We start from the raw sequence: 23,546 nt of genomic DNA, 5'->3' as shown, positions 1-23,546 counted from the left end.
GCGTGCTGGCTCATGCCTGTAATCCCAGCACTTTGGGAGGCTAAGGCAGGCAGATCACTTGAGGTCAGGAAGCTGAGACCAGCCTGGCCAACAGAGTGAAATCCCGTCTCCACTAAAAATACAAAAATTAGCTGGGGGTGGTGGCCAGAGCCTGTGATCTCAGCTACTCGAGACATTGAGGCAGGAGAATCGCTTGAACCTGGGAGGCGGAGGTTGTAGTGAGCCGAGATCGTGCCATTGCACTCCAGCCTGGGCAACAGGAATGAGACCCTGTCTCAAAAAAAAAAAAAAAAAAAAAAAAGAGACAGAAAAGAAAATGTTTCCTGTGGATGTTGCAGCTGGCTTTAGAGGTCCCTGTTATCCCAGTCTAGTGGGCGCACAGGCAGACTTTTACTTTCTCGTTCCAAGCTAGTTTTCACCACAAATAGAAATCTTGATCTGGCCAGGTGCAGTGGTTCATGCCTGTAATCCCAGCTCTTTGGGAGGCTGAGACAGGATGATCGCTTGAGCCCAGGAGTTCAAAAATAAAAAAATAGAAATCCTGATCCAAATGATGTAATCATTTTTGTTTTTCACATTCCCTGACCACATGACCTAAAATAGCACTACCCCTGACCAGTCACTCTGTTTCTTTTTTAAATTTTACTTTATTTTTAGGACAGGGTCTCCTTCTGTTGCCCAGACTGGAGTGCAGTGGTCTGATCTCAGCTCACTGCAACCTCAGCCTCCTGGGCTCAAATGATCCTCCCACTTGTAGCCTCCCAAGTAGCTGAGACTTACAGGCACACATCACCATCCCTGGTGATTTTTTTTTTTTTTTTTTTTTTTGGTAGAATCAGGGTCTCACCATTTTGCCCAGACTGGTCTCAAACTCGTGGGCTCAAGCAATCCCCTGCCTTGGCTTCCCAAAGTGCTAGGATTACAGGCATGAGCCACCAGTCACTCTATTTCTAATATGTATGGGAAATGTGCTGTCCTCCTATTCCTACTCCCCCCACCCTCTGGCACTGAGTCCAGGTAGGCAGGCAGGGGGTGTCTCTCTCCTTTACTTCAACACCCTCACAACCTTGGGGATCAGAAGTGACTCTCTGGAAAGATGCTGCTGCTTCTCACCAGAGGCTGACGATAGGAAGGCCACCTCCATGGCCACCTCCTCCAGGCTGCCCTCCTGGAAATAGCAGGAATCATAATCTTTGTTGCTGGAAACAGGCAGAGGGTTGGGGGAGCCAAGGCAGTCCCACCCAGGACCCAGGTGGCTCTAGTGCACACACTTCGCCGTGGCTCCCCTGAAGGTCCAAACATGGGGTTCTGCAGAAGTTGGGATCCCCACTGACCTCCCCGCTTCCTCAGGATCTCTAAGGGTGCTCCTCCTAGTGGCCACATCCAGCCTTTCTGACTGGACAACCTATCATTTAAAATTTTCAAGTACTTCCGTAAACAGACGCACGTTGCTGTATTTATTTATGTCAAGAGCTTGGTTTGTGATAAGTCAAGCTCAACAACAGATTGTCATAAAAGAGTGAACCTTGGCAATTTGCCATAAAATAATTACAATACAGATTGTACATGCAAATGATTAGAGATATTTTAAGGTCATAGTGTCTTCACAAATTGAGCTGAAAGGGAACTGTTAGAATGATCTTGCCTAACCCTCTCATCTCACACAGGAAGAACTATTTTAAACTCAGAGAGGTTAAGTGACCTGGCGAAGGTCACATAGCCACCACTAGTTAACTCATATACATTGATGCTCCTGTGGGACTGGGCAGATGAGGAATCTTTTGTTCTCTTTCCTGTCTGCAGGGATTTTTTTTGACGTTACTTTCCTAGTTCTGGCAAGTACCCCTGCTTCCAGTAGTTTTGTGTCTCGATTCAATCTCATTCTTTATTTTATTTTATTTTTGACAAAAGGTCTCACTTTGTCACCCAAGCTGGAGTGCAGCGATATGATCTTGGCTCACTGCAGACACCACCTCCTGGGTTCAAGCAATTCTTCTGCCTCAGCCCCCCAAGTAGCTGGGATTACAGGCGTCCGCCACGACGCCCGGTTAATTTAATTTTATTTTTTTGTAGAGACAGTGTTTCCCCATGTTGCCCAGGCTAGTCTCAAACTCCTGGGCTCAAGTGATCTGCCTGCCTCAGCCTCTCAAAGTGCTAGGATTACAGGCATGAGCCACTGTGCCCGGCCTTAATCCTACTCTTTAACTTGTTTTATTTTGTTCTCTCCAGGAGGCTCCCAGCTCTTTCAGATTGGTTGAGAAAAGTGGCCTGGCTGGTCTGGGGCCAGCAGCACCGCTCCCTCCCCACAACTGCCCAACTCCCCCACCCCCACAATCCCCTCCCCCACCACCGAGGGGGGTGGTGCTGAAAAACAACTGACTCCAGCAGCGCTGCTCACGTGACCACTGCAGCTGCAGCTCCCGTTCCGCTCCTTATCCTGGGCTAGGTAGGCACTACCAGGGGCTCCTTCTGTAAGGAGTACTAGGTAGGCACCTGGTCCTGCTGATCCACCACTGGAACAGCTAAGGGGACAGCAGACAGGCACGGTTGGACAGACTTGGCAGATCAGACATCAGGCCCTCTGCGCTGGTCCCGGGCTCTTTAAGCAGGAACGAGGATGGCCTCAAGATGTCTCACATGGTCCCGCTCACCCTCCTCCTCCCTTTGTTCCCTGCCTCCAGGAGGGCTGCTCTGCCCTTCCTTCCTCTGTTCTTTGGCCTTCTGTTCCCCGCCACCACAGACCTTTCCCCCCTCTCGCTCTGCTGACTTAGCAGCACATTGCAGGCCTGGAGGATTAATCAGTGACAGGAAGCTGCCTCTCTCGGAGTGGTGACCAGCTGTGGTCAGGAGAGCCTCAGCAGGGCCAGCCCCAGGAGTCTTTCCCGATTCCGGATCACTGCTCACCCACCTGCTGCTGCCATGAGGCACCTTGGGGCCTTCCTCTTCCTTCTGGGGGTCCTGGGGGCCCTCGCTGAGATCTGTGGTGAGTAACTCGCCTCTATCCTGTGCCTCTTTCCTCCTGGGTCCTTAGGAGGGTGACTGGGGCAAAGGATGGGGGAACTTAACTTGCCCCTCTGGGCTCCCATAGCAGTTTGGACTTAGCTGGACCTCAGCATTTAACACATCGTATTGCGATTGATTATATGTCTGACTCCTCACCAGACAAGATCTCCTCCGTTAATTCAGTCTTTGGTTCACACATTCGTTCAGCACATAGTTACTGAGCCTTTTCTCAGTGATAGCCTTTGGGGAATGTGCGAAGCGTGAGACAAGTCTAATTCCTGCCATCCTAGGGCTTATGTTCTAGGGAAGGGGGACGGACAAAAGAAATCAATGGTTAGGTGCTCCCACCTGAAATCCCAGCATTTTGGAAGGCTGAGGCGGGAGGATCGCTTGAGCTCAACAGTTCGAGATCAGCCTGGGAAACATAGGGAGACCCCATCTCTACAAAAAATAAAAAAAATTTAAAAATAGCTGGGCATGGGGAAGACTTTCTGAGGACCAAGAGGGAACATGGGAGCTGAGACTCGAAGGAAGAAAAGGAGCTGGCAGGAAAGGAGTGGGGGACACACATTCTAGGCAGCAGGAAGTGAGTCTTCAGAGGTCCTGCCTGCTCCAGCTCTGTGCCCCAAGGGGTCTCTTGGAGCACACTGTCTCCTGGGACCTGTCTGTAAGTCTGAGCTTAGAGGCTCAGGGCTGCTTCTTCAGACAGGAGGCAGAAGGCAGGCTTCGGGACTCTGGGCTGCCCACGCCTCTTTTCCCCTCCTCTGCACCTAGGATTACGCTCAGCAATACACTTTCACCACTGCAGGCTCTTGTGACTCTGGGGAAACCCTGAGAGGTGGGTGCAGTCACGTCTAGGTGTCAAGTGAAGAAGTCGAGGGTTGGAGGGGCTGAGTGACTCGCTCAGGGTGCTCCAGCTTTACCAGAGTTTTGCTGAACTTAGTTTTTAGAACTTTATGCCTCATTTTCTTTTTTTGTTTTGTTTTTTGTTGAGACAGGTTCTCACTCTGTTGCCCAGGCTGGAGTGCAGTGGCACAATCTTGGCTCACTGCAACCTCTGCCTCACGGGTTCAAGTGATCCGCCCACCTCAGCCTCCCGAGTAGCTGGGGACTACATGTGCATACCACCATGCTCGGCTAATTTTTGTATTTTTTTGTAGAGACGGGGTTTCGCCATGTTGCCCAGGCTGGTCTCGAACTCCTGGGCTCAAGTGATACTCTTGCTTTGGCCTCCCAAATTGCTGGGATTACAGGCGTGAGCCACCGCGCCCAGCCAGAACTCCAAGCCTCTCATCTGTGTTCCATAAATAAATCAGACTCCTCGGGTCTGGGCCCAGGAACCCCAGCTCTTGGTTCATGTCCGGACAGTTTCCCAGGGGAGTTCTGGGTTCAACCAGCCAGAGCTTTCCCTCCTGCAGACCTGGCTGGCCTGGTCCTCAGCCTTGGACAGTTAGTCCATTAGCCTGACCCCACAGGAACCCCCATCCCTTGGGGTCTGGGGAACCTTGAACTGGGGTTTGGGGTGCAAATATCTGTGCTGAATCACTTAATTGCACCCAGCCTCATTCCTTTACCTGTAAAATGGGCTAAGAATGCTCCCCTGCCTTCCTCCTTGATGTAGTACAAGGGAGGATCCCGTGACACCTGCTCTCCCAGTTTGAAGTTCTGTGTGTGTGTGTTGTGAAACTGACAGGGATCACTGCACAAACGCTAATGCAAAGTGGGCTCCTGTGCTTCCTTTTCTCCTTCTTCTTCTTCTTTTTTTAAAAATTTTCTTATAGAGATGAGGTCTCACTATATTGCACGGGGTTGGTTTCAAACTCCTAGGGTCAAGCGATCCTCCCACCTTGGCCTCCCAAAGTGCTGGTATTATAGGCGTGAGCCACTCTGTCTGGCTCCTGTGCTTGTGAATGTCAACAGCAATCAGCTCTTAGCTGGCCTGGCTGGGCTGGTAGGGCGACAGCTCACCCAAGGCTGCTTTTATTACCCTAGGTGAATCTGCCTGGCCCCTTCCTTCTAAGGAGGCTGCTCTGTGGTTGTCAGTCTCTCCCTTTACAGCTGGATCCTGGTCTTTCAGTTTCTAACCCTGTGCTGACTAATCGTGCTGGAGGTGAGAGCCCAGGGTGAGGTCAGGGAACTCCCTTGCGAGTTTCAAGAAAAGGGAGAAGGAAAGAGAGGTGAGGAGGGGCAGATGACCAGAGAGACACAGGCTGGGGGAGACTGAGACAGACCCAGAGAGCCTCAGAGACATTGAGGGAGAGAGACAGAGAAATGGAGATAGACATCAAAATTGGTTCTGAGTGAGAGAAAGGGAAAAAAGCAACTGCCCAGTCTCTCTTCATTAACATCTGGTGAGAAACCAGCCATGTGCTCTGGTCTGGGCCCATACAGCAAAAGATTTTGTAGGGTTTCATGCTGGTGGACGGCCACCTTATAGCAACAGATATCTGGAACTGTTGGGAAAACAGACACGAGGTTGTGGGACCCAAACCCACAGAGATGGAGCTGTGTTCTAGGAGCTCTGGTCCTTGCACCAGGAGGCCCAGGAGGCAGATGAGGCATCTTACAACAGCTCCTTTTCTTAGTCCCCTGGGATATGGCACAGTGGAGGCCACCATCAGGTGGCTGGAGCCCAGCAGCAACTGGGAGGCAGTAAACGGGACAGAAAGTCCAAGGTGCCACCAAGGCAAACTACTCTAAACTTCCCTGTGCTGAGTTCAGGTCCCTTGGACTATCCGTAAGGCTTCCACTTCCAGGGTGTTTCAGTATTTTGGTAGCACAGCTTCAAATAAATACAACTGCAACAGGTAAATGGCTGCAAAAGCTGTGGCTGTTTTCTAAGAGCTCATCTCACAATCTCAGATCCTCTTCACTTAAACAGAGATGGCAGGAAAAGCATTATTTTGAGATCTTCATGGAGGAAGTTCACCAGGCAGCCTCAATTCAGCAGCTGGAAGTCTGTGTTGTTTGAACATTTGATGTGTAACATGTTCTGCATGTGGGCCGATGTTTTTGTAAATGGGTAGTGCACACATTCAGCAGGGCACCAAAGAACAGGGGCTTTGCAGTTAGTTCCATCCTTGGCTCTGCAGACTTGTGTAAGACATGATATGACTTTGAACTTCTGTTTCCTCTTTCGTGCAAAGCAATGATGACAGTATCTACATCACAGGACTGGCATGAAGACCAAGTGAGATTGGGCAAGGTGCCCGGGCACACCCCGCAGCTTGGCATGCAGTCTTACTGTCACTGCTGATGGGCAGAATGGTTGCCTGGCAATAGCATCCTCTACCTTCAGCCTGCCACCTCTTTCGCTGGCTCACTCCAACTGCTGTTTTGGGATACATGCTTCCCCCCTTTTTTCCCTCCCACTGCCTTTCAGTATGGCTGCAGTTCCCCCTGCAAGTTGGTGTGTACTGGATGGAGGTAGAGGTGAGGACATGTATTCCCTGGGGAAGACCCTGGTAACGTCAAAGCACTTCTTTGCTGGTGGCCTGGCCTTGTGACCTCACTTGTACCATTTTCTTTCCTAAGAAATACCAGAGGTGGATAGCCATCTGGTAGAGAAGTTGGGCCAGCACCTCTTGCCTTGGATGGACCGGCTTTCCCTGGAGCACCTGAACCCCAGCATCTATGTGGGCCTGCGCCTCTCCAGCCTGCAGGCTGGGACCAAGGAGGACCTCTACCTGCACAGCCTCAAGCTTGGTTACCAGCAGTGCCTCCTAGGGTATTACCACACTCTCTTCAATGGAGGGCCTTTCTCTGTGTATAGAATGAAGGGATTGGTTGGATTAGATCAGAGATGCTAATGCAGGGCTCCTCTTGCTACTACTGCCCCTCCTCAGTGATGTCTGAGGCAGACATCGGTAATCCATGGCTGTACTCTTTTTTTGATAAGCCCAGGAGCAGCATCTGACTCTGTGCTCCCTTACTGTGCCTGAGGTAGACATCATTAGTCGATGACTGCAGTCTTCCACATTAAGCCTAGAAGCGGCATCTGACTCCGTGTGCTCCCCTCCCATGCATGAGGCAGACATCACTAATCCATGACCATACTCTTTCATACTGAGTCCAGAAGCAGCATCTTTTTTTTTTTCTTTTTTTTTTCTCAGTCTGTTGCCCAGGCTGGAGTGCAGTGGCACAATCTTGGCTCACCTCAACCTCCACCTCCCAGGTTCAAGTGATTCTCGTGCCTCAGCCACCTGAGTAGCTGGGATTACAGGCATATGCCACCATGCCCAGCTAATTTTTGTATTTTTGGTAGAGACAGGGTTTCACCATGTTGGCCAGGCTGGTCTTGAACTCCTGACCTCAGGTAATTCACCTGCCTTGGCCTCCCAAAGTGTTGGAATTATAGGCATAAGCCACTGCACCAACCCAAAAGCCCTGTCTTTCTGTACACCCTTTTCAAGAGGCATTACAGAGAGGCCTGTTTTGGAGTTTGAATGAGAGTCGAATAATCAGGGGCAGCCATGAAGCGCCTCTTCCTCAGACTCCCTCTTGAGAAGTGGATGCAGGGGTGGCAAGAAAAGAAGGCCAGGCATAGTTGCTCATACCTGTAATCCGAACATTTTGGGAGGCTGAGGCAGGAGGATTGCTTGAGCTCAGGAGTTCGAGACCAGCCTAAGCTACATATTGAGACCACGTCTCTTAAAAAAAAAAAAAAAAAGAAAGAAACAAAAATAAAAAAAAATTAGCTAGGTGTAGTGACACATGCCTGTGGTCCTAGCTTCTCTGGAGGCTAAGGTGGGAGGATTTTTTGAGGCCAGGAGAATAAGGCTACAGTGAGCTATGATGGCACCACTGTACTCCAGCCTGGGAGACAGAGTGAGACCCTATCTCAGTAAAAAAAAATAAAAATCTGGCTGGGCATGATGGCTCACGCCTGTAATCCCAGCTACTCGGGAGGCCAAGGCAGGAGAATCACTTGAACTCAGGAGGTGGAGGTTGAGGTGAGCTGAGATCGCGCCACTGCACTCCAGCCTGGGCAACAAGAGCGAAACTCTGTCTCAAAGAAAATAAATAAATAAAATTTAAAAATTAAAAAAAAAAAGGAGGGGGCATGTGGGTGAAGTATGGACAAAATAGTGGGGCAGGCACAGGTGATTTGGATACAGGAGCCCTCGGAGTTTATCCTTGAATCTAATTGTTGATCTTTATTAAATATTTGTGGCATACACCTCACAACAATATAACTAACACACCTACTTTTGGTGCTTTTATTAAAGCTTCCCACTGTTAAGATTTTTTCCACTTTGTGATGCTGGTGGGGTGGGCGCTCCAAGCAGGCTTACTGTGTGGCACTTTCTCACAAAGCCATTAACTGGCCTTGTCCTAGGTCTGCCTTCAGCGAGGATGACAGTGACTGCCAGGGCAAGCCTTCCATGGGCCAGCTGGCCCTCTACCTGCTCGCTCTCAGGGCCAACTGCGAGTTTGTTGGGGGCCACAAGGGGGACAGGCTGGTCTCACAGCTCAAGCGGTTCCTGGAGGATGAGAAGAGGGCCATTGGTGAGCAGACACCATCGGCTGGGGGTGGGGAGCATCTGGGAGGGCTCATCAGATGATATTCTCTAGTGAAAATCAGAACTTTGGGTTTTCTCCCCAGGCGTCTTTCCCACCATCCATTCTGCCCATCTCACTGCCCACGTAGAGGCTCGAACCTGTCCCCATAGTCATCCTCGATCCAGCCTTTCCCACCCTGCACACACTCTATTGACAGGTGTTTTCTGTTTTGTGTTTTTTTGGGTTTTTTTTTTTTGTTTTTTTTTTTTGAGATGGAGTTTTGTTCTTGTTGCCCAGGCTGGACTACAATGGTATGATATCAGCTCAATGCAATCTCCGCCTCCTGGGTTCAAGCGATTCTCTTGCCTTAGCCTCCCGAGTAGCTGGGATTACAGGCATGCACCACCACACCCGGCTAATTTTGTATTTTTAGTAGAGATGGGGTTTCTCCATGTTGGTCAGGCTGGTCTTGAACTCCTGACCTCAGGTGATCCGCCTGCCTCAGCCTCCCAAGGTGCTGGGATTACAGGCATCAGCCACTGTGCCCGGCACATTGGCAAGTCTTGTATTGGCAAGCCACCAAGATTGACTTGATTATCTACCTTCGGGACAACTGGACAGCCTGCTTATGACTTACGCCTTTGTCTCTACTAGCTCTCCTGCCCTGACTTGACCCAGCACACAATAGCCAGAGCCAGCCTTTTCAATATAAACCTGATCTTGCTGGCACTGTTTAAACTCTGCAGGGGCCCCTCACTGCTCCGTGGCCCAGCCCGTCTACCCTTACCTTCTCCCCAGCTCTGCTCGTCCATTTTCTGCCTCCCACACACACCTGCCCTCTGTGGGCTCCGGCCATACAGGCTCTCTCTCATTTCTCAACTCATAAGCCAGTGTCTTCATACAGGCTCCCTCCATCTGGACTGGCTCCCCGACGTGCAGTTCACTCTTGCTCTACCTTTGGCTCTGCCTCCACCCATCCCAAGCCCTCTCCAGCATTACTTCCTTGGAGGATCCTGTCTTGACTTCCCAGCTGCCCAAATATCACTACTTGGTCTGCATTCCCATTACGATTGCAGTCTCATGAGCAATTGCTATGGTTGAGGCCTGAACTGCACAGTGCCCATCTGCCATGGGTCTCCTGCTTCCTCTAAGCCCAGTGCCTGACGCACAGTGAGACCTCAGCACGTATGGACTGAGGCAGTGAAGGAATGAAGGATCCCATGACCCAAAGGAGTGTATTGGAAAGTGCAGACCAGGGGTCCCATGCGCTGGTGGGGCTGGCTGCTGGGTGGGGGCAGAGAGGCAACCACTTGGTTTTTTTTTCCCTCCCAGGCCATGATCACAAGGGCCACCCCCACACTAGCTACTACCAGTATGGCCTGGGCATTCTGGCCCTGTGTCTCCACCAGAAGCGGGTCCATGGCAGCGTGGTAGACAAACTCCTGTATGCTGTGGAACCTCTCCACCAGGGCCACCACTCTGTGGGTGAGTAGGTCAGACCCTACCGAGGCCAGGCTGGTACTCCCTCAGTCCCCAGGCCTGCACTGATGACCTCCATACCCTGGCCCCACACTCACCTTTCCTTGGGACCCCTCCGTATCAAGTCTTTTAGGGGTGAATTGGCAAGGGCCCATGGGTGATGCTCCAGCCGTGAGTCAGCTTTGGAGCTGGTAGGTGGATATCGTGAGACCAGGCCGGACAACATGGTAAAACCCCATCTCTACTAAAAATACGAAAGTTAGCCGGGCATGGTGGCACATGCCTATAGTCCCAGCTACTCGGGAGGCTGAGGCAGGAGAATCACTTGAACCTGGGAAGCGGAGGCTGCAGTGAGTGGAGATCGCACCACTGCCTTGGGTAACAGAGTGAGACTCTGTCTCAAAAAATAAAAAATAAAATAAAACTCCCCTAGTGATTCCAACGTGTGGCCAAGTTTGGAAATAGGTGGTATAGGGTCAAGTCCTCTCGGGCCTCCCTCCTCCAGTCCTTCTCCCTAACCTCTAGCCCTCAAGTTGCAGAGTGATCAGCCAAACCAGTTTGCCCAGAAATGAGCAGTTTCCTGGGACATAGGATTTTCAGAGTCCAGACAAGGAAAGTCTTGGGCAGACCAGGTTGAGTTGGTGCCCTCAGCTGATCTGACCATGTTGCCCTTCTTCTCCAAGCCCTCCTGTGGTTGCCCATAGCTACAAGGGCCTGACTCTCAAGTCCCCGCCTATCCTGGCCCCTTGGCTCTCCAGCTCATCACGTGTTCTGTTCCCCCCTTCAAGACACAGCTGCCATGGCAGGCTTGGCATTCACCTGTCTGAAGCGCTCAAACTTCAACCCTGATCGGAGACAACGGATCACCATGGCCATCAGGACAGTACGAGAGAAGATCTTGAAGGCCCAGACCCCCGAGGGCCACTTTGGGAATGTCTACAGCACCCCATTGGCATTACAGGTGGAAAAGAGACCCTGGAGCCATGGCCACCCTGGGGAACAGTGAGCGGGGAGTGTTCAGGGGCTGGAGCACCTAGCCCCTCCCCGCTGGCTGACCTCCTCCCTCTCTTCCCCACTTTATCACCAGTTGCTCATGACCTCCCCCATGCCTGGGGCAGAGCTGGGAGCAGCATGTCTCAAGGCGAGCATTGCTTTGTTGGCCAGTCTGCAGGATGGAGCCTTCCAGAATGCTCTCATGATTTCCCAGCTGCTGCCTGTTCTGAACCACAAGACCTACATTGATCTGATCTTCCCAGACTGCCTGGCACCACGAGGTAGCCCAGCCTTTTGTGGAAACACAGCCCTTTACAATCTGCTGCGCACACGTTGACGTCCCAGTGAGGGGAGGGTGCTTCGTCCTGATTTGCTGAGTCTGCACAAGTTTGTGGGTGTGCATGGGACACAGCAGCCAAAATGTGGTCATAGCTTCTGGAAGCTAACAGTGTGGGGAGGAAGACACTAAATGGAGAGCCCTGGGCATACCGCTTGTGTGATACCCAGTACAGACATGTTTGAGTGAATTGATGAATGAATGAAGGAACGAATGAGGAGAGACACATTTTGGTTAACTCTAATACAACATGATAAGCCCCAGTAGCAGCATGATCCAGGCTTCCTCTGAGAAAGGGGCTGAGGAGGTGATTGGGATTTGCCAATTAAGAATGGAGAAGGAGGCCAGGTGCAATGGCTCATGCCTGTAATCCCAACAATTTGGGAGGCCAAGGCAGGTGGCTCACCTGGGGTCAGGAGTTTGAGACCAGCCTGGCTAACATGGCAAAACTCCATCTATTAAAAATACAAAAAAGTAGCTGGGTGTGGTGGCGGATGTCTGTAATCCCAGCGACTCAGGAGGCTGAGGCAAGAGAATCACTTGAACCCCAGAGGTGGAGGTTGCAGTGAGCCGAGATTGCATCATTGCACTCCAGTCTGGGTGACAGAGTGAGACTCTGTCGCAAAAAAAATAAAATAAAATAAAATAAAACAAACAAACAAAAAAAAAAAACAGAAAAAAGAAGAAAAGAATGGAGAAGAAGGAGGCTGGACATGGCGGCTCGTGCTTGTAATCCTAGCACTCTGGGAAGCTGAGGCAGGTGGATTGTCTGAGCCCAGGAGTTTGAGACCAGGCTGGGCAAGATGGTGAAACCCTGTCTCTACTAAAATACAAAAGATTAGCCAGGTGTGGTGGTTGATGCCTATAATCCCAGCTACTAGGGAGGCTGAGGCACAAGAATCACTTGAACCTGGGAGGCAGAGGTTGCAGTGAGCCGAGATCGTGCCATTGCACTCCAGCCTGGGTGACAGTGTGAGACTCTGTCTCCAAAGAAAAAAACAAGAATGGATAGAGTAGAGCCAACAGGAGGCAACAAGAACAAAGACACAGAGGTGCACAGAGTTTGAGGGAATTTTGAGGAATTGTCTTGCAAAAGAGTGGGATCTGGGAGAATGACTAGGAGTGGAAGGCAGATGAATGAAGGGGAGGTGAGCCCATCAGGGTAACAGAGACGCATTGTGAACAAATACATGTTCTAGAAAGAGCCCTCTGGAGTGCTAAGTGCCAGAGAAGTGGGAGGAAGGATACTGGAAGCAGAGGAACCAGTGAGGGGCCTGATCTTGGGTGGTGGGGGATGTGGGGAATGAGGGACAGGGGAGGCCGGGATGGAAGCCAGGTTTCAGCTGAGCAGGTGGTGGTGGCATTGATGGAGATGAGGACTTGGGGAAGGACAAGGTCCAGGTGTCTTTGAGGGAAGACAGGAAGACAAACATCCAGGATCCCTGTCCTCACACCAACTACCCCTTCCTTTCTCCCTGGCACAGTCATGTTGGAACCAGCTGCCGAGACCATTCCTCAGACCCAAGAGGTCATCAGTGTCACACTGCAGGTGCTTAGCCTCTTGCTGCCATACAGACAATCCATCTCTGTTCTTGCCGGGTCCACCGTGGAAGATGTCCTGAAGAAGGCCCATGAGTTAGGAGGATTCACGTGAGACTCCCACCTCCCAGTCCTCACCCCCCCCAGCTCCACATGCCTGATACAGGGTCACGGAAGAGACAGGGGACAGAGGAGAGGGTTCCCTCGGGAGAGACACTGGCCTGCTTCTGCTTCTACCTGCTCCACTCCTTTCTTGCCCATGGTGTTATGGAAACAGGGAGCCATAGGCCAGCATTGTCATTGAGAGAGCAGGCTCTGGAGGCAGAGCCCCCCAGTTGGAATCCCAGCTCTAACCAGCTAGTTTCCAGGTAGGCACCCACAATTCACTGAGGAGAACAGTTGTGCCCCCTCCCTGCAGGGCCAGTGTGAGGAGTCCGGGAGTTAGTACACATAGAGATGGTGGCATGTGCTTTTTATATGTGCAAGTTCCAGCATGTAGCAAGCGCTCAACACAGCGTTGCTTTCATCAGAGTAAGAACTGCTTTTTGTTTGTTTGTTTGTTTTTAAGAGACAGTGTCTCACTTTGTCACCCAGGCTGGAGTGTAGTGGTGCAATCACGGCTCACTGCAGCCTCAAACTCTGGGGATGAAGCAACTCTACTGTCCTGCCTCAGCCTCCCGAATAGCTGAGACTATAGGCACGTGCCACCCATCCCTGGCTAATGCTAATTTTTTTTCTTTTTTTTTTTTTTTTTGAGTTAGGGTCTCTCTCTGTTGCCCAGGCTGGTCTCAAATTCCTGGCCTCAAACCATCCTCCCACCTCAGGTTCTCAAAATATTGGGATTACAGGTGCGAGCCATCATGCTTAGCCAGAGTAAGAACTTTTTTTTTTTTTTTTGAGACAGAGTGTCACTCTGTTACCCAGGCTCTGGAGGCCCAACTTGTGTCTGTGTATTTATTTTTATTTTTTTATTTTTTTATTTCAAGACAGAGTCTCCCTCTGTTGCCCAGGCTGGAGTGCAGTGGCGCAATCTCGGCTCACTGCAACCTCCGTCTCCCAGGTTCAAGTGATTCTCCTGCCTCAGCCTCCCGAGTAGCTGGGACTACAGGCGTGTACCACCATGCCCAGCTAATTTTTGTGTTTTTAGTAGAGATGGGGTTTCACTATGTTGGCCAGGCTGGTCTCTAACTCATGACCTCAGGTGATCTGCCTACCTTGGCCTCCCAAAGTGCTGGGATTACAGGCATGGGCCACTGCGCCCAGCCATGTATTTATTTAGGCAAGGTCTCGCTCTGTTACCCAGGCTGAAGTACAGTGGCACAGTCATAGCTCACTGCAGCCTCAAATTACCCAAGTAGCAGGGACTACAGGTATGCACCACCACACCCATCTACTTTTTTTTTGAGATGGAGTCTCCCTCTGTCGCCCAGACTGGGTTGCAGTGGCACAATCTCAGCTCACTGCGGCATCTATCTCCTGGGTTCAAGCGATTCTCCTTCCTCAGCTTCCCGAGTAGCTGAGACTACGGGCATGCACCACCATACCTGGCTAATTTTTATATTTTGAGTAGGGATGGGATTTTGCCATTTTGGCCAGGCTGGTCTTGAACTCTTGACCTCAAGTGATCTGTCTGCCTCAGCCTCCCAAAATGCCAGGATTACAGGCGTGAGCCACTGTGCCCGGCCCAAAATAAGAACTTTTATTTTATTATATCTTATTTTATTTGAGACAGGGTCTCACTCTGTCACCTAGGCTAGAGCGAAGTGGCACAATCACAGTTCACTGCAGCCTCAATCTTCCGGGATCAGAAGATCCTCCCACCTTAGCCTCCCAGGTAGCTGGGAACTACAGGCATGCGCCACCACGCCTGGCAAATTTTTTATTTTTTTAATTTTTTGTAGAGATGGGATTTCTCCATGTTGCCCAGACTGGTCTCAAACTCCTAGACTCAAGCGATCTACCCACCTTGGACTCCCAAAGAGCTGAGATTACAGGCGTGAGCCACCGTGGCTGGCCAAAATAAGAACTTTTATTATGAAATAAGTTTGGCCCAATCCTTTTATTAATTACCTCAAGGAGGTTGGACAATGTCCTTATATTTGCTTCTCACCCTGAGCTTAGACCAGTCTGAGAATGAGCATGTCTGGACTGCTGTTTGATACCAGGTCCTGCCCATGATGAAATAAGATGAATGTAATTCTCATGTTATCAATGGGGAGTCCAGAGAAGTTGAGTGCCTTCCACCAGGTCACGCAGACCACAGACTTCTCCCCTAGAATCATGGACCTGTTTCTGTTCCCAATGGGCCCCAATTTCTGTCTCCAGTGGGAGTTCCTGGAGAACAGCATCCTGTATCCAGGGAGGGCCCACAATTGGGTTCTTCAGGTCCTCTGGGCCAGGGAATCTCAGACCAGAGATATGCAAAGACTCCTTCAAACTATAAAAACTCTCCCAGACCCCAGGTTGAGTTATTTCTTCTATAATATGACTTAGATGTGTACTGATATGTTTACTAAATATAAAGTCTTTGGCCAGAGGTGGTGGCTCACTCCTGTAATTCCAGTGATTTGGGAGGCTGAGGCAGGAGGATCACTTGAGCCCAGGAGTTCGAGACCAGCCTGGGCAACATAGTGAGACTGCCATCTCTACAATTTTTTTTTTTTTTTTTTTTTTTTTTAAGGTGAAGTCTTGTTCTGTTGCCCAGGCTGGAGTGCAGTGGTGCAATCTCGGCTCACTGCAACCTTCGCCTCCTGGGTTCAAGCGATTCTCCTGCCTCAGCCTCCCAAGTAGCTAGGATTACAGGCATGTGCCACCATGCCTGGCTAATTTTTGTGTTTTTTTAGTAGAGACTGGGTTTCACCATGTGGGCCAGGCTGGTCATGAACTCCTGACCTCAAGTGATCCACCCACCTCGGCCTCCCAAAGTGCTGATTACAGGCATGAGCCACCGTGCCCGGCCCAAAAAAAATTTTTTTTAATTAGCTGGGCACGATGGTGTGCACTTGTAGTTCTAGCTACCCAGAAGGCTGAGGTGGGAGGACAGCTTGAGCTCAGGAGTTCAAGGCTGCAGTCAGCTATGATGATGTCACTGTCCTGCAGCCTGGATGACAGAAGAAGACTCTGTCTTTAAAAAAAAAAAAAAAAAAAAAGACTGAGTGTGATGGCTCACACCTGTAATCCCAGCACTTTGGGAGGCCAAGGCGGGCAGATCACTGGAGGCCAGCAGTTCAAAACCACCCAGGCCAATATGGCGAAACCCTGCCTCTACCACACACAAAAAAGTCCTTTCTCTTTCTAGCTCTAGGCAGCTTTAAATCCCCAACAACTTTGTAAATTAAATAGAAAAGTATAAAAACCAATACCATTCAAATAAGGACACTCTGCAGAGGTGTCGGCCTGTACTTTAGTACCTCCCTGTATTTGAGCTGCAGTGACGCCTCAGCACTCCTGCCCTGGCTCAGCCACTTCATTCACTATGAGGGCCACCTCCCTTCCCTTCCTGGTGGCCTATGGCACATAGCGCAATGCTGCTGGGCACCAGCGCAGTCACTGATGGCCACACACAGGCTGAGGTACCCACAGACTGACATTACCCAGAACTGGCTGGTATTCGGGTTTGAATATTGTCAGCAAAATGAAAGACAATTCGAATTTAACATTTTTATTCAGAGCTCAGGGACCTCTGGGAAGACACTGTGGACTCCAGTCTGAGAAATGGTTCTCTTGTTAATGTGTGTGGATGCCTGAACTGGGTTCAGGCATGAAGACTACGTTTGAGGCCCCTGAATGCACAGCAGAGAAATCTCTACTGCAGACAGACAGACAGACAGATGTGGAGAGAGGTGGCCCTGTGTAGCACATGGCCCTGCAGAGTTAAGGAACGGGAAAAGGGCTACTCTGTGACATTCCTTAGAACAGCACTTTCCCTTTGCTTAAGTCACCCCAAATAAATTTGTGTTTCTTTTTTTTTTTTTTTTTTTTTTGAGAGGGAGTTACACTCTGTCGCCCAGGCTGGAGTGCAGTAGCATAATCTCGGCTCACTGCAACCTCTACCTCCTGGGTTCAAGCAAGTCTCCTGCCTCAGCCTCCTGAGTAGCTGGGATTACAGGGGCCCACCACCACACCCGGCTAGTTTTTGTATTTTCAGTAGAGACAGGGTTTCACCATGTTGGCCAGGCTGGTCTCAAACTCCCGACCTCAGGTGATCCACCCGCCTCTGCCTCCCAAAGTACTGGGATTACAGATGTGACCCAGTGCGCCCAGCCTGTGTTTCTTAAAACCAAAAAAATCCCTCTGTCTCTAAGACTGCAACCTTCAATAACTTAGGGCTGTATTACCCCAGAGGGTACTTTCTGGAAGATGCATCCGTTCACATCACTCCTCTGTTACCTCGACCGTCTCACCTCCTTTTCATTCATTTGCGTTCTCCCAGAACCCGCTCATTTGTTGTTATTTTTTGTTTGTTTGTTTGCTTTTGTTTTTGAGAAGCAGTCTTGCTCTGTCACCCAGGCTGGAGTGCAGTGGTGTGATCTCAGGTCACTGCAGCCTCCGCCTACTAGGTTCAAGCGATTCTCCTGCCTCAGTCTCCTGAATAGCTGGGATTACAGGCTTGTGCCACCACACCCAGCCTAATTTTTGTATTATTAGTAGAGATGGGGTTTCACCATGTTGTCCAGGTTGGTCACGAACTCCTGACCTCAAGTGATCCACCCACCTCGGCCTCCCAAAGTGCTGGGATTACAGGCATGAGCCACTGTGCCTGGCCTGACCCCGCTCTTTTGAAAGCCCATTCCCCCAAATTCTGTGCACCTGTGTGCCTTTCTTCTCTCTGCCTCCTCTCGGCTCTGCGCCGCTCTCCTCCCTTCTCCTCTGGCAAATCCCACTCATCTCTTCAAGCCACTCTTCCAGGGGAAGCTCTGATCATGCTGCTTCCTCCTGTGGGAGGGACGAAGGACCTGGCCTACAGAGTTTGTTTTGTTTTTTTTTGTTTTGTTTTGAGATGGAGTTTTGCTCTTGTTGCCCAGGTTGGAGTGCAATGGTGCGATCTCGGCTCACCGCAACCTCCACCTCCCGGGTTCAAGTGGTTCTCCTGCCTCAGCCTCCCCAGTAGCTGGGATTACTGGCATGAGCCACCACACCCGGCTAATTTTGTATTTTTAGTAGAGACGGGGTTTCTCCATGTTGGTTAGGCTGGTCTCGAACTCCTGACCTCAGGTGATCTGCCTGCCTCTGCCTCCCAAAGTGCTGGGATTACAGGCTTGAGCCACTGTGCCTGGCCCAGGCCCAAGGAGTTTTAAGAGACTTCCTGTGGCGGTGGCATCCAGACAGAGTGGAGAAACTCAAAGTTGGAGGCCAGAAGCTCAGGGAAGGGGGAGTGTGAATGAGGAGTCTCTTGGCTGCCAGGGCCAGAAATTGAACTCCAACCCTCTCCACAACAGCAGGTGTAGAGCATGTAGAATCAGAGAGGAAGCTGAGCCATGCAGCCCCAAGAAGAGGGGAATGCCACTGAGCCACAGAGACCCAGTGCCACTGCCAGGTGTCTCTGCCTCCATTTCCCGTGACCCTCCCTCTCTCTGCATACAGGCTCCACCCTCTCTCATTGTACATTGTACACATTCTAGGTGACACCGGCAGCTTCCGATTCTCATCCCCCATAACATCAGTGCCCCAGAGAGGGGACAACTGCTGAGCTGATAACATAATAGATGCCCCTTTCCTGGAGGCCATGGTCATGGTCAGAGTGGAGAGGAGCCTGAGCAGGCAGGATCGGGGGTCTCCAGGGGAGGGAGTTGAGACTACAGACCTGTGGCTAGGTGGCCCGGGAAGGGTTTGACTAGTGTCAGCCCAAAGAGCTTGGAAAGGATTTTCCTGCTGTGGGTGAGTTCTGCCTCTCCCCTTAGGGACAACAGCCGCCTCTTCTCTCTCCCTTTGCCTTTCCCTTTTGTAGATATGAAACACAGGCCTCCTTGTCAGGCCCCTACTTGACCTCTGTGATGGGGAAAGCGGCTGGGGAAAGGGAGTTCTGGCAGCTCCTCCGAGACCCCGACACGCCCCTGTTGCAAGGTGAGTCATGGCCTGACACCCTGGATATGCCCCCTACCCCAAGTTTACCCAGCCAAGAGGCTTCATCAACTTACCCCAGCTTTCCCTAGCACCCTCCTGGGCCACAGCTTCACAAAATCAATGATGCTCAAAGTTGGATATAATATATTGAACTGAAGTCTTAGAATTTTTATGTAAGTTATTGTGGAAATTCTAGGAAACTAAATAGATTACAAAAAAAAAAAAAAAGAACTAGAAAAAAATTTAAATGACCTAGAATTCCTACTATGTAGGAATAATGTCTCTCTCTCTCTCTTTTTTTTTTTTTTTGAGACGGAATTTCGCTCTTGTTGCCCAGGCTGGAGTGCAGTGGTGCGATCTCGGCTCACTGCAACCTCCACCTCCTGGGTTCATGTGATTCTCTCACCTCAGCCTCCCTAGTAGCTGGGATTACAGGTGCCTGCTACCATGCCCAGCTAATTTTTTTGTATTATTAGTAGAGATGGGGTTTCACCATGTTGGCCAGGCTGTTCTTGAACTCCTGACCTTAGGTGATCCCCGCCCGCCTCAGCCTCCCAAAGTGCTGAGATTACAGGCATGAGCCACTGCGCCCAGCCAAAACAACATGTTGTTGTTGTTGTTTGTTTGTTTTGTTTTTGTTTTGAGATAGGGTCTTGCTCTGTCACCGAGGCTAGAGTGTAGTGGCACAATCTCAGCTCACTGTAGCCTCAACCTTCTGGGTTCAAGCGATCCTCCCACCTCAGCTTCCTGAGTAGCTAGGGCTACAGGCACACACCACCATGCCCGGCTGATTTTTCTATGTGTGGTAGAGACGGGTTTTCACCATGTTGGCCAAGTTGGTCTCAAACTTCAGAGCCCAAGCGGTCTGCCTGCCTCTGCCTCCCAAAGTTCTGGGATTATAGGCATGAGCCACCATGCCCTGCCAAAATTACTTAACTTTTCTTCTAGATACTTTTAAAAAATATGCCAGTAAGTTTTTCATAAAAAAGTGGAGCCATGCTATCCAGTGGAAATAAAATATTGCCCGCAAGTATAATTTAAAAATTTCTACTTAGTAAAACTTTTATATATATATATATATATATATTTTTTTTTTTTTTTGAGATGGAGTCTTGCTCTGTTGCCCAGGCTGGAGTGCAATGGCGAGGTCTCAGCTCACTGCAACCTCTGCCTCCTGGGTTCAAGTGATTCTCCTGCCTCAACCTCTCAAGTAGCTGGGATTACAGGTGTGTGCCACCACGCCCAGCTAATTTTTGTATTTTTAGTAGCGACAGGGTTTCACCATGTTGGCCAGGCTGGTTTCAAAGTCCTGACCTCAAGTGACCTGCTCGCCTCAGCCTCCCAAAGTGCTGGGATTACAGGTGTGAGCCACCGCGCCTGGCCTGCAAACAGACCCTTAAAGGTCATCTGTCCCTACTCTTGCTACTTAAGTTGCCTTTATATTCTTCCACCCCTAAAGAACTTTTATGGGGCACTTACCATGTGTCAAGCTTTGTGGCGAGTGCTTTAGAGAAGGTGGGACTTTCTGAGGGAGCCCACTAAAAAGCATTCTTTTTTCTTGCTCTCATTCTGAATAAATTGGGGAATAAAAAATAGGAGCTACAGATGGAGACCCAAAGTCTGGCCAGTTCTATTACTGATAAAGACAGGAGGATGTAGCTCAGCGTGAGAGCTACGTGGACCCAGCCAGGAAGCAGACCTGGGCAGTTGTAGCCTCTACCTCCTACCCACTCTGCCCTTAAGTCTAGCAGGAAGCCCACTCCCAGTAGAAAAATAGAGCCCAGGCTACACATGCCTAGTTTGTTCTTCCCAAATCAACCAGTTGCATAAATCACTCCTCTATCTTCCTTGGGGTGGAAAGTGGATGGGAGTTATAATTTGAGTTCCCTTTTGTCTTAGTCCATTGAAGCTGCTATTACAAAATACCATAAACTAGGTGGCTTATAAACAACAGAAATGAGGCTGGGTACGGTGGCTCACGCCTATAATCCCGGCACTTTGGGAGGCCGAGGCAGGTGGATCACCTGAGGTCAGGAGTTCAAGACCATCCTGACCAACATGGTGAAACCCCGTCTCTACTAAAAATACAAAAAATTAGCTGGGGGTGGTGGCGGGCACCTGTAATCCCGGCTACTCAGGAGGCTGAGGCAGGAGAATCGCTTGAACCCAGGAGATGGAGGTTGCAGTGAGCTGAGACCACACCACTGCATTTCAGCCTGGGCGACAAGAGTGAAACTCCATCTCAAAATAAAATAAAATTAAAATTAAATTAAATAACAGAAATGTATTTCTTACAGTTCTGGAGGTCGGGAAGTCCAAGATCAGGACACCGACAGATTCAGTGTCTGACGAGGGCCCACTTTCTGGTGGTACCTGCTGGCTGTGTTTTCACATGGTAGAAGGGACAAGGCAACTCTCTGCAGCCTCTTTTTTTTTCTCTTTTTCTCTTTCTTTCTTTATTTTTATTATACTTTAAGTTCTAGGGTACATGTGCACAACATGCAGGTTTGTTACATATGTATACACGTGCCATGTTGGTGTGCTGCACCCATTAACTCGTCATTTACATTAGGTATATCTCCTAATGCTATCCCTCTCCCCTCCCCCCACCCCACGACAGGCCTCTGGGGCCTCTTTTTAAATTTTTTAAAAAAATATTTTCCTGGCCCTTGCCTGGTGAAGGAACCTCTTTTATAATGGTAGTTAAAAAAATTTTTTTTTTTTTTTGAGATGGGGGTCTCACTCTGTCACCCACGCTGAGTGCAGTATCATGATCTCAGCTCACTGCAACTTCCGCCTCCCAGGCTTAAGCAATCCTCCCACCACAGCCTCCTGAGTAGGTGTGACCATAGGCCCATGCCACAAAGCCCAGCTAGTTTTTTGTATTTTTGATAGAGATGTGGTTTCACCATGTTGCTTAGGCTGGTCTTGAACTCCTGAGCTCAAGTGATCTGCCTGCCTCGGCCTCCCAAAGTGCTGGGATTCCAGGTGTGAGCCACCCTGCTCGGCCTAAAATGGCACTTTCCTATCCCATTCGTGAGGCTCTACCCTCATGACCTAATCACCTCCCAAAGGCCCTAAGGCCTCCTGATACCATCACCTTTGAGGTTAGGTTTTAACATTTAAATTTTGGGGGGACACAGACATTTTGGATCATAGCACCTCCATTGAAAGGGAACATTTCTGACACCTGGCTCTCTCAGAGGGCCCTTTCAGCTCTCCTGCAGGCTGCATTCCCACCTAACCGACAAGCGCACTGACACTCACTCACTCAGAGGTTAAATAACTTGTCCAGAGTCACAGCAGTAATGAATGACAGAGCTGGGGCTTGAATCCAGGCGTCCTCCTACAGCCTAGATTCTCTGTAGTGAGTGAAGGCTGACTCCCGGGAGGCTTCATGCATGGTCCTGGTTCCCTCTCCAGACCACACTGCGCAAGTTTCTCTTCCTGATGGCCCCTAGAGTATTACAAAGACAGTGACCCTTCCTGTCAGGTGTTTTTTTTTTTTTTTTGCCAGATGAGCCCGTGGCCTCAGGAACCCTTTAGGAAGCTGAGTTCAGAGTCTTTGAGCAGGCTTTGGGGAGGTTCCAGCTTCCCACCACCAAGCCCCGGGTGGATTCTTAGAGACCCTGGCCTCAGGGTTGGGAGACTGGAAGATGAGGTTGCAGGGTACGATATTCTGCCCAGTTCACCCCGCCTTGCTCAATCTGTTTCTGCAGGTATTGCTGACTACAGACCCAAGGATGGAGAAACCATTGAGCTGAGGCTGGTTAGCTGGTAGCCCCTGAACTCCCTCATCCCAGCAGCCTCGCATACTCCCTGGGCTTCTACCCTCCCTCCTGATGTCCCTGAAACAGGAACTTGCCTGACCCTGCTGCCACCTCCTGTGCACTTGGAACAGTGCCCTCTGGGATCTCCCCAGCCACAACCCCTTTGAGGGCCCTACACCATGGCCCACCCTGGAACAGGGAGCCAAGCACCTTCCCTGGGAAGTCTTTCTGGCCAGGTCTGGCCAGCCTGGCCCTGCAGGTCTCCCACAAAGCCCACCCCATGGTCTGATGGGCATGAAGCATCTCAGACTCCTTGGCAAAAGGAAAAGGAGTCCACAGGCCGCAGGTGTTGTGAGGACCACTTGTTCTGTGGTTGGGGTCCTGCAAGAAGGCCTCCTCAGCCCAGGGGCTATGGCCCTGACCCCAGCTCTCCACTCTGCTATTAGAGTGGCAGCTCCGAGCTGGTTGTGGCACAGTAGCTGGGGAGACCTCAGCAGGGCTGCTCAGTGCCCGCCTCTGACAAAATTAAAGCATTGATGGCCTGTGGACCTGCTGCAGTGGCCTGGTGCCTCATGCTCCTCAGGTGCAGGGGCAGGGATGAGAGAAGGGGGAAGTAACCCCATCGGGGAGGAGTGGAGGGTGGCTGAGCCATCTCTGGGCATTGGGGAGTGATGGGAATGCCAGCACTGACGACATTGACTACTACTGACTGAGCACCCACTACTATCTACTGAGCACTCACTTGCTAGATACTATCTTGAACAACTTTATGAGGTTGCTGGTATTTTCACTTTTATCCCTGCTTTGCCAATCAGGAAACTGGGAGGCCGGGCATGGTGGCTCATGCCTGTAATCCCAGC

At 50.4% G+C, this 23,546-nt stretch overlaps 1 protein-coding gene across 1 annotated transcript; it reads left to right on the top strand.

Moving 5' to 3' along the window:
• Nucleotides 1-2,415: 2,415 nt before the first annotated feature.
• TCN2 (transcobalamin 2) lies at nt 2,416-23,240 on the top strand. The gene is made up of 9 exons (XM_023185471.2): nt 2,416-2,983; nt 6,538-6,730; nt 8,342-8,511; nt 9,838-9,990; nt 10,773-10,945; nt 11,072-11,258; nt 12,799-12,964; nt 18,801-18,916; nt 22,636-23,240. Exons 1-9 carry the CDS (start codon nt 2,920-2,922, stop codon nt 22,695-22,697), a joined length of 1,284 nt encoding a protein of 427 aa, XP_023041239.1. The 5' UTR covers nt 2,416-2,919; the 3' UTR covers nt 22,698-23,240.
• Nucleotides 23,241-23,546: the final 306 nt, after the last annotated feature.

This window comes from Piliocolobus tephrosceles, chromosome 19 (assembly GCF_002776525.5).
Source record: "Piliocolobus tephrosceles isolate RC106 chromosome 19, ASM277652v3, whole genome shotgun sequence".
NCBI lineage: Eukaryota > Metazoa > Chordata > Mammalia > Primates > Cercopithecidae > Piliocolobus > Piliocolobus tephrosceles.
This window is presented reverse-complemented; position numbering and strand designations above follow the sequence as displayed.

Excerpts from the sequence above, each read along its gene's own strand:
- TCN2 (XM_023185471.2), top strand. The coding sequence starts at position 2,920 with ATGAGGCACCTTGGGGCCTTCCTCTTCCTTCTGGGGGTCCTGGGGGCC. Across the intron at positions 12,965-18,800 it reads CATGAGTTAGGAGGATTCAC|ATATGAAACACAGGCCTCCT; the intron begins GTGAGACTCCCA and ends TCCCTTTTGTAG. Across the intron at positions 18,917-22,635 it reads CGACACGCCCCTGTTGCAAG|GTATTGCTGACTACAGACCC; the intron begins GTGAGTCATGGC and ends CTGTTTCTGCAG.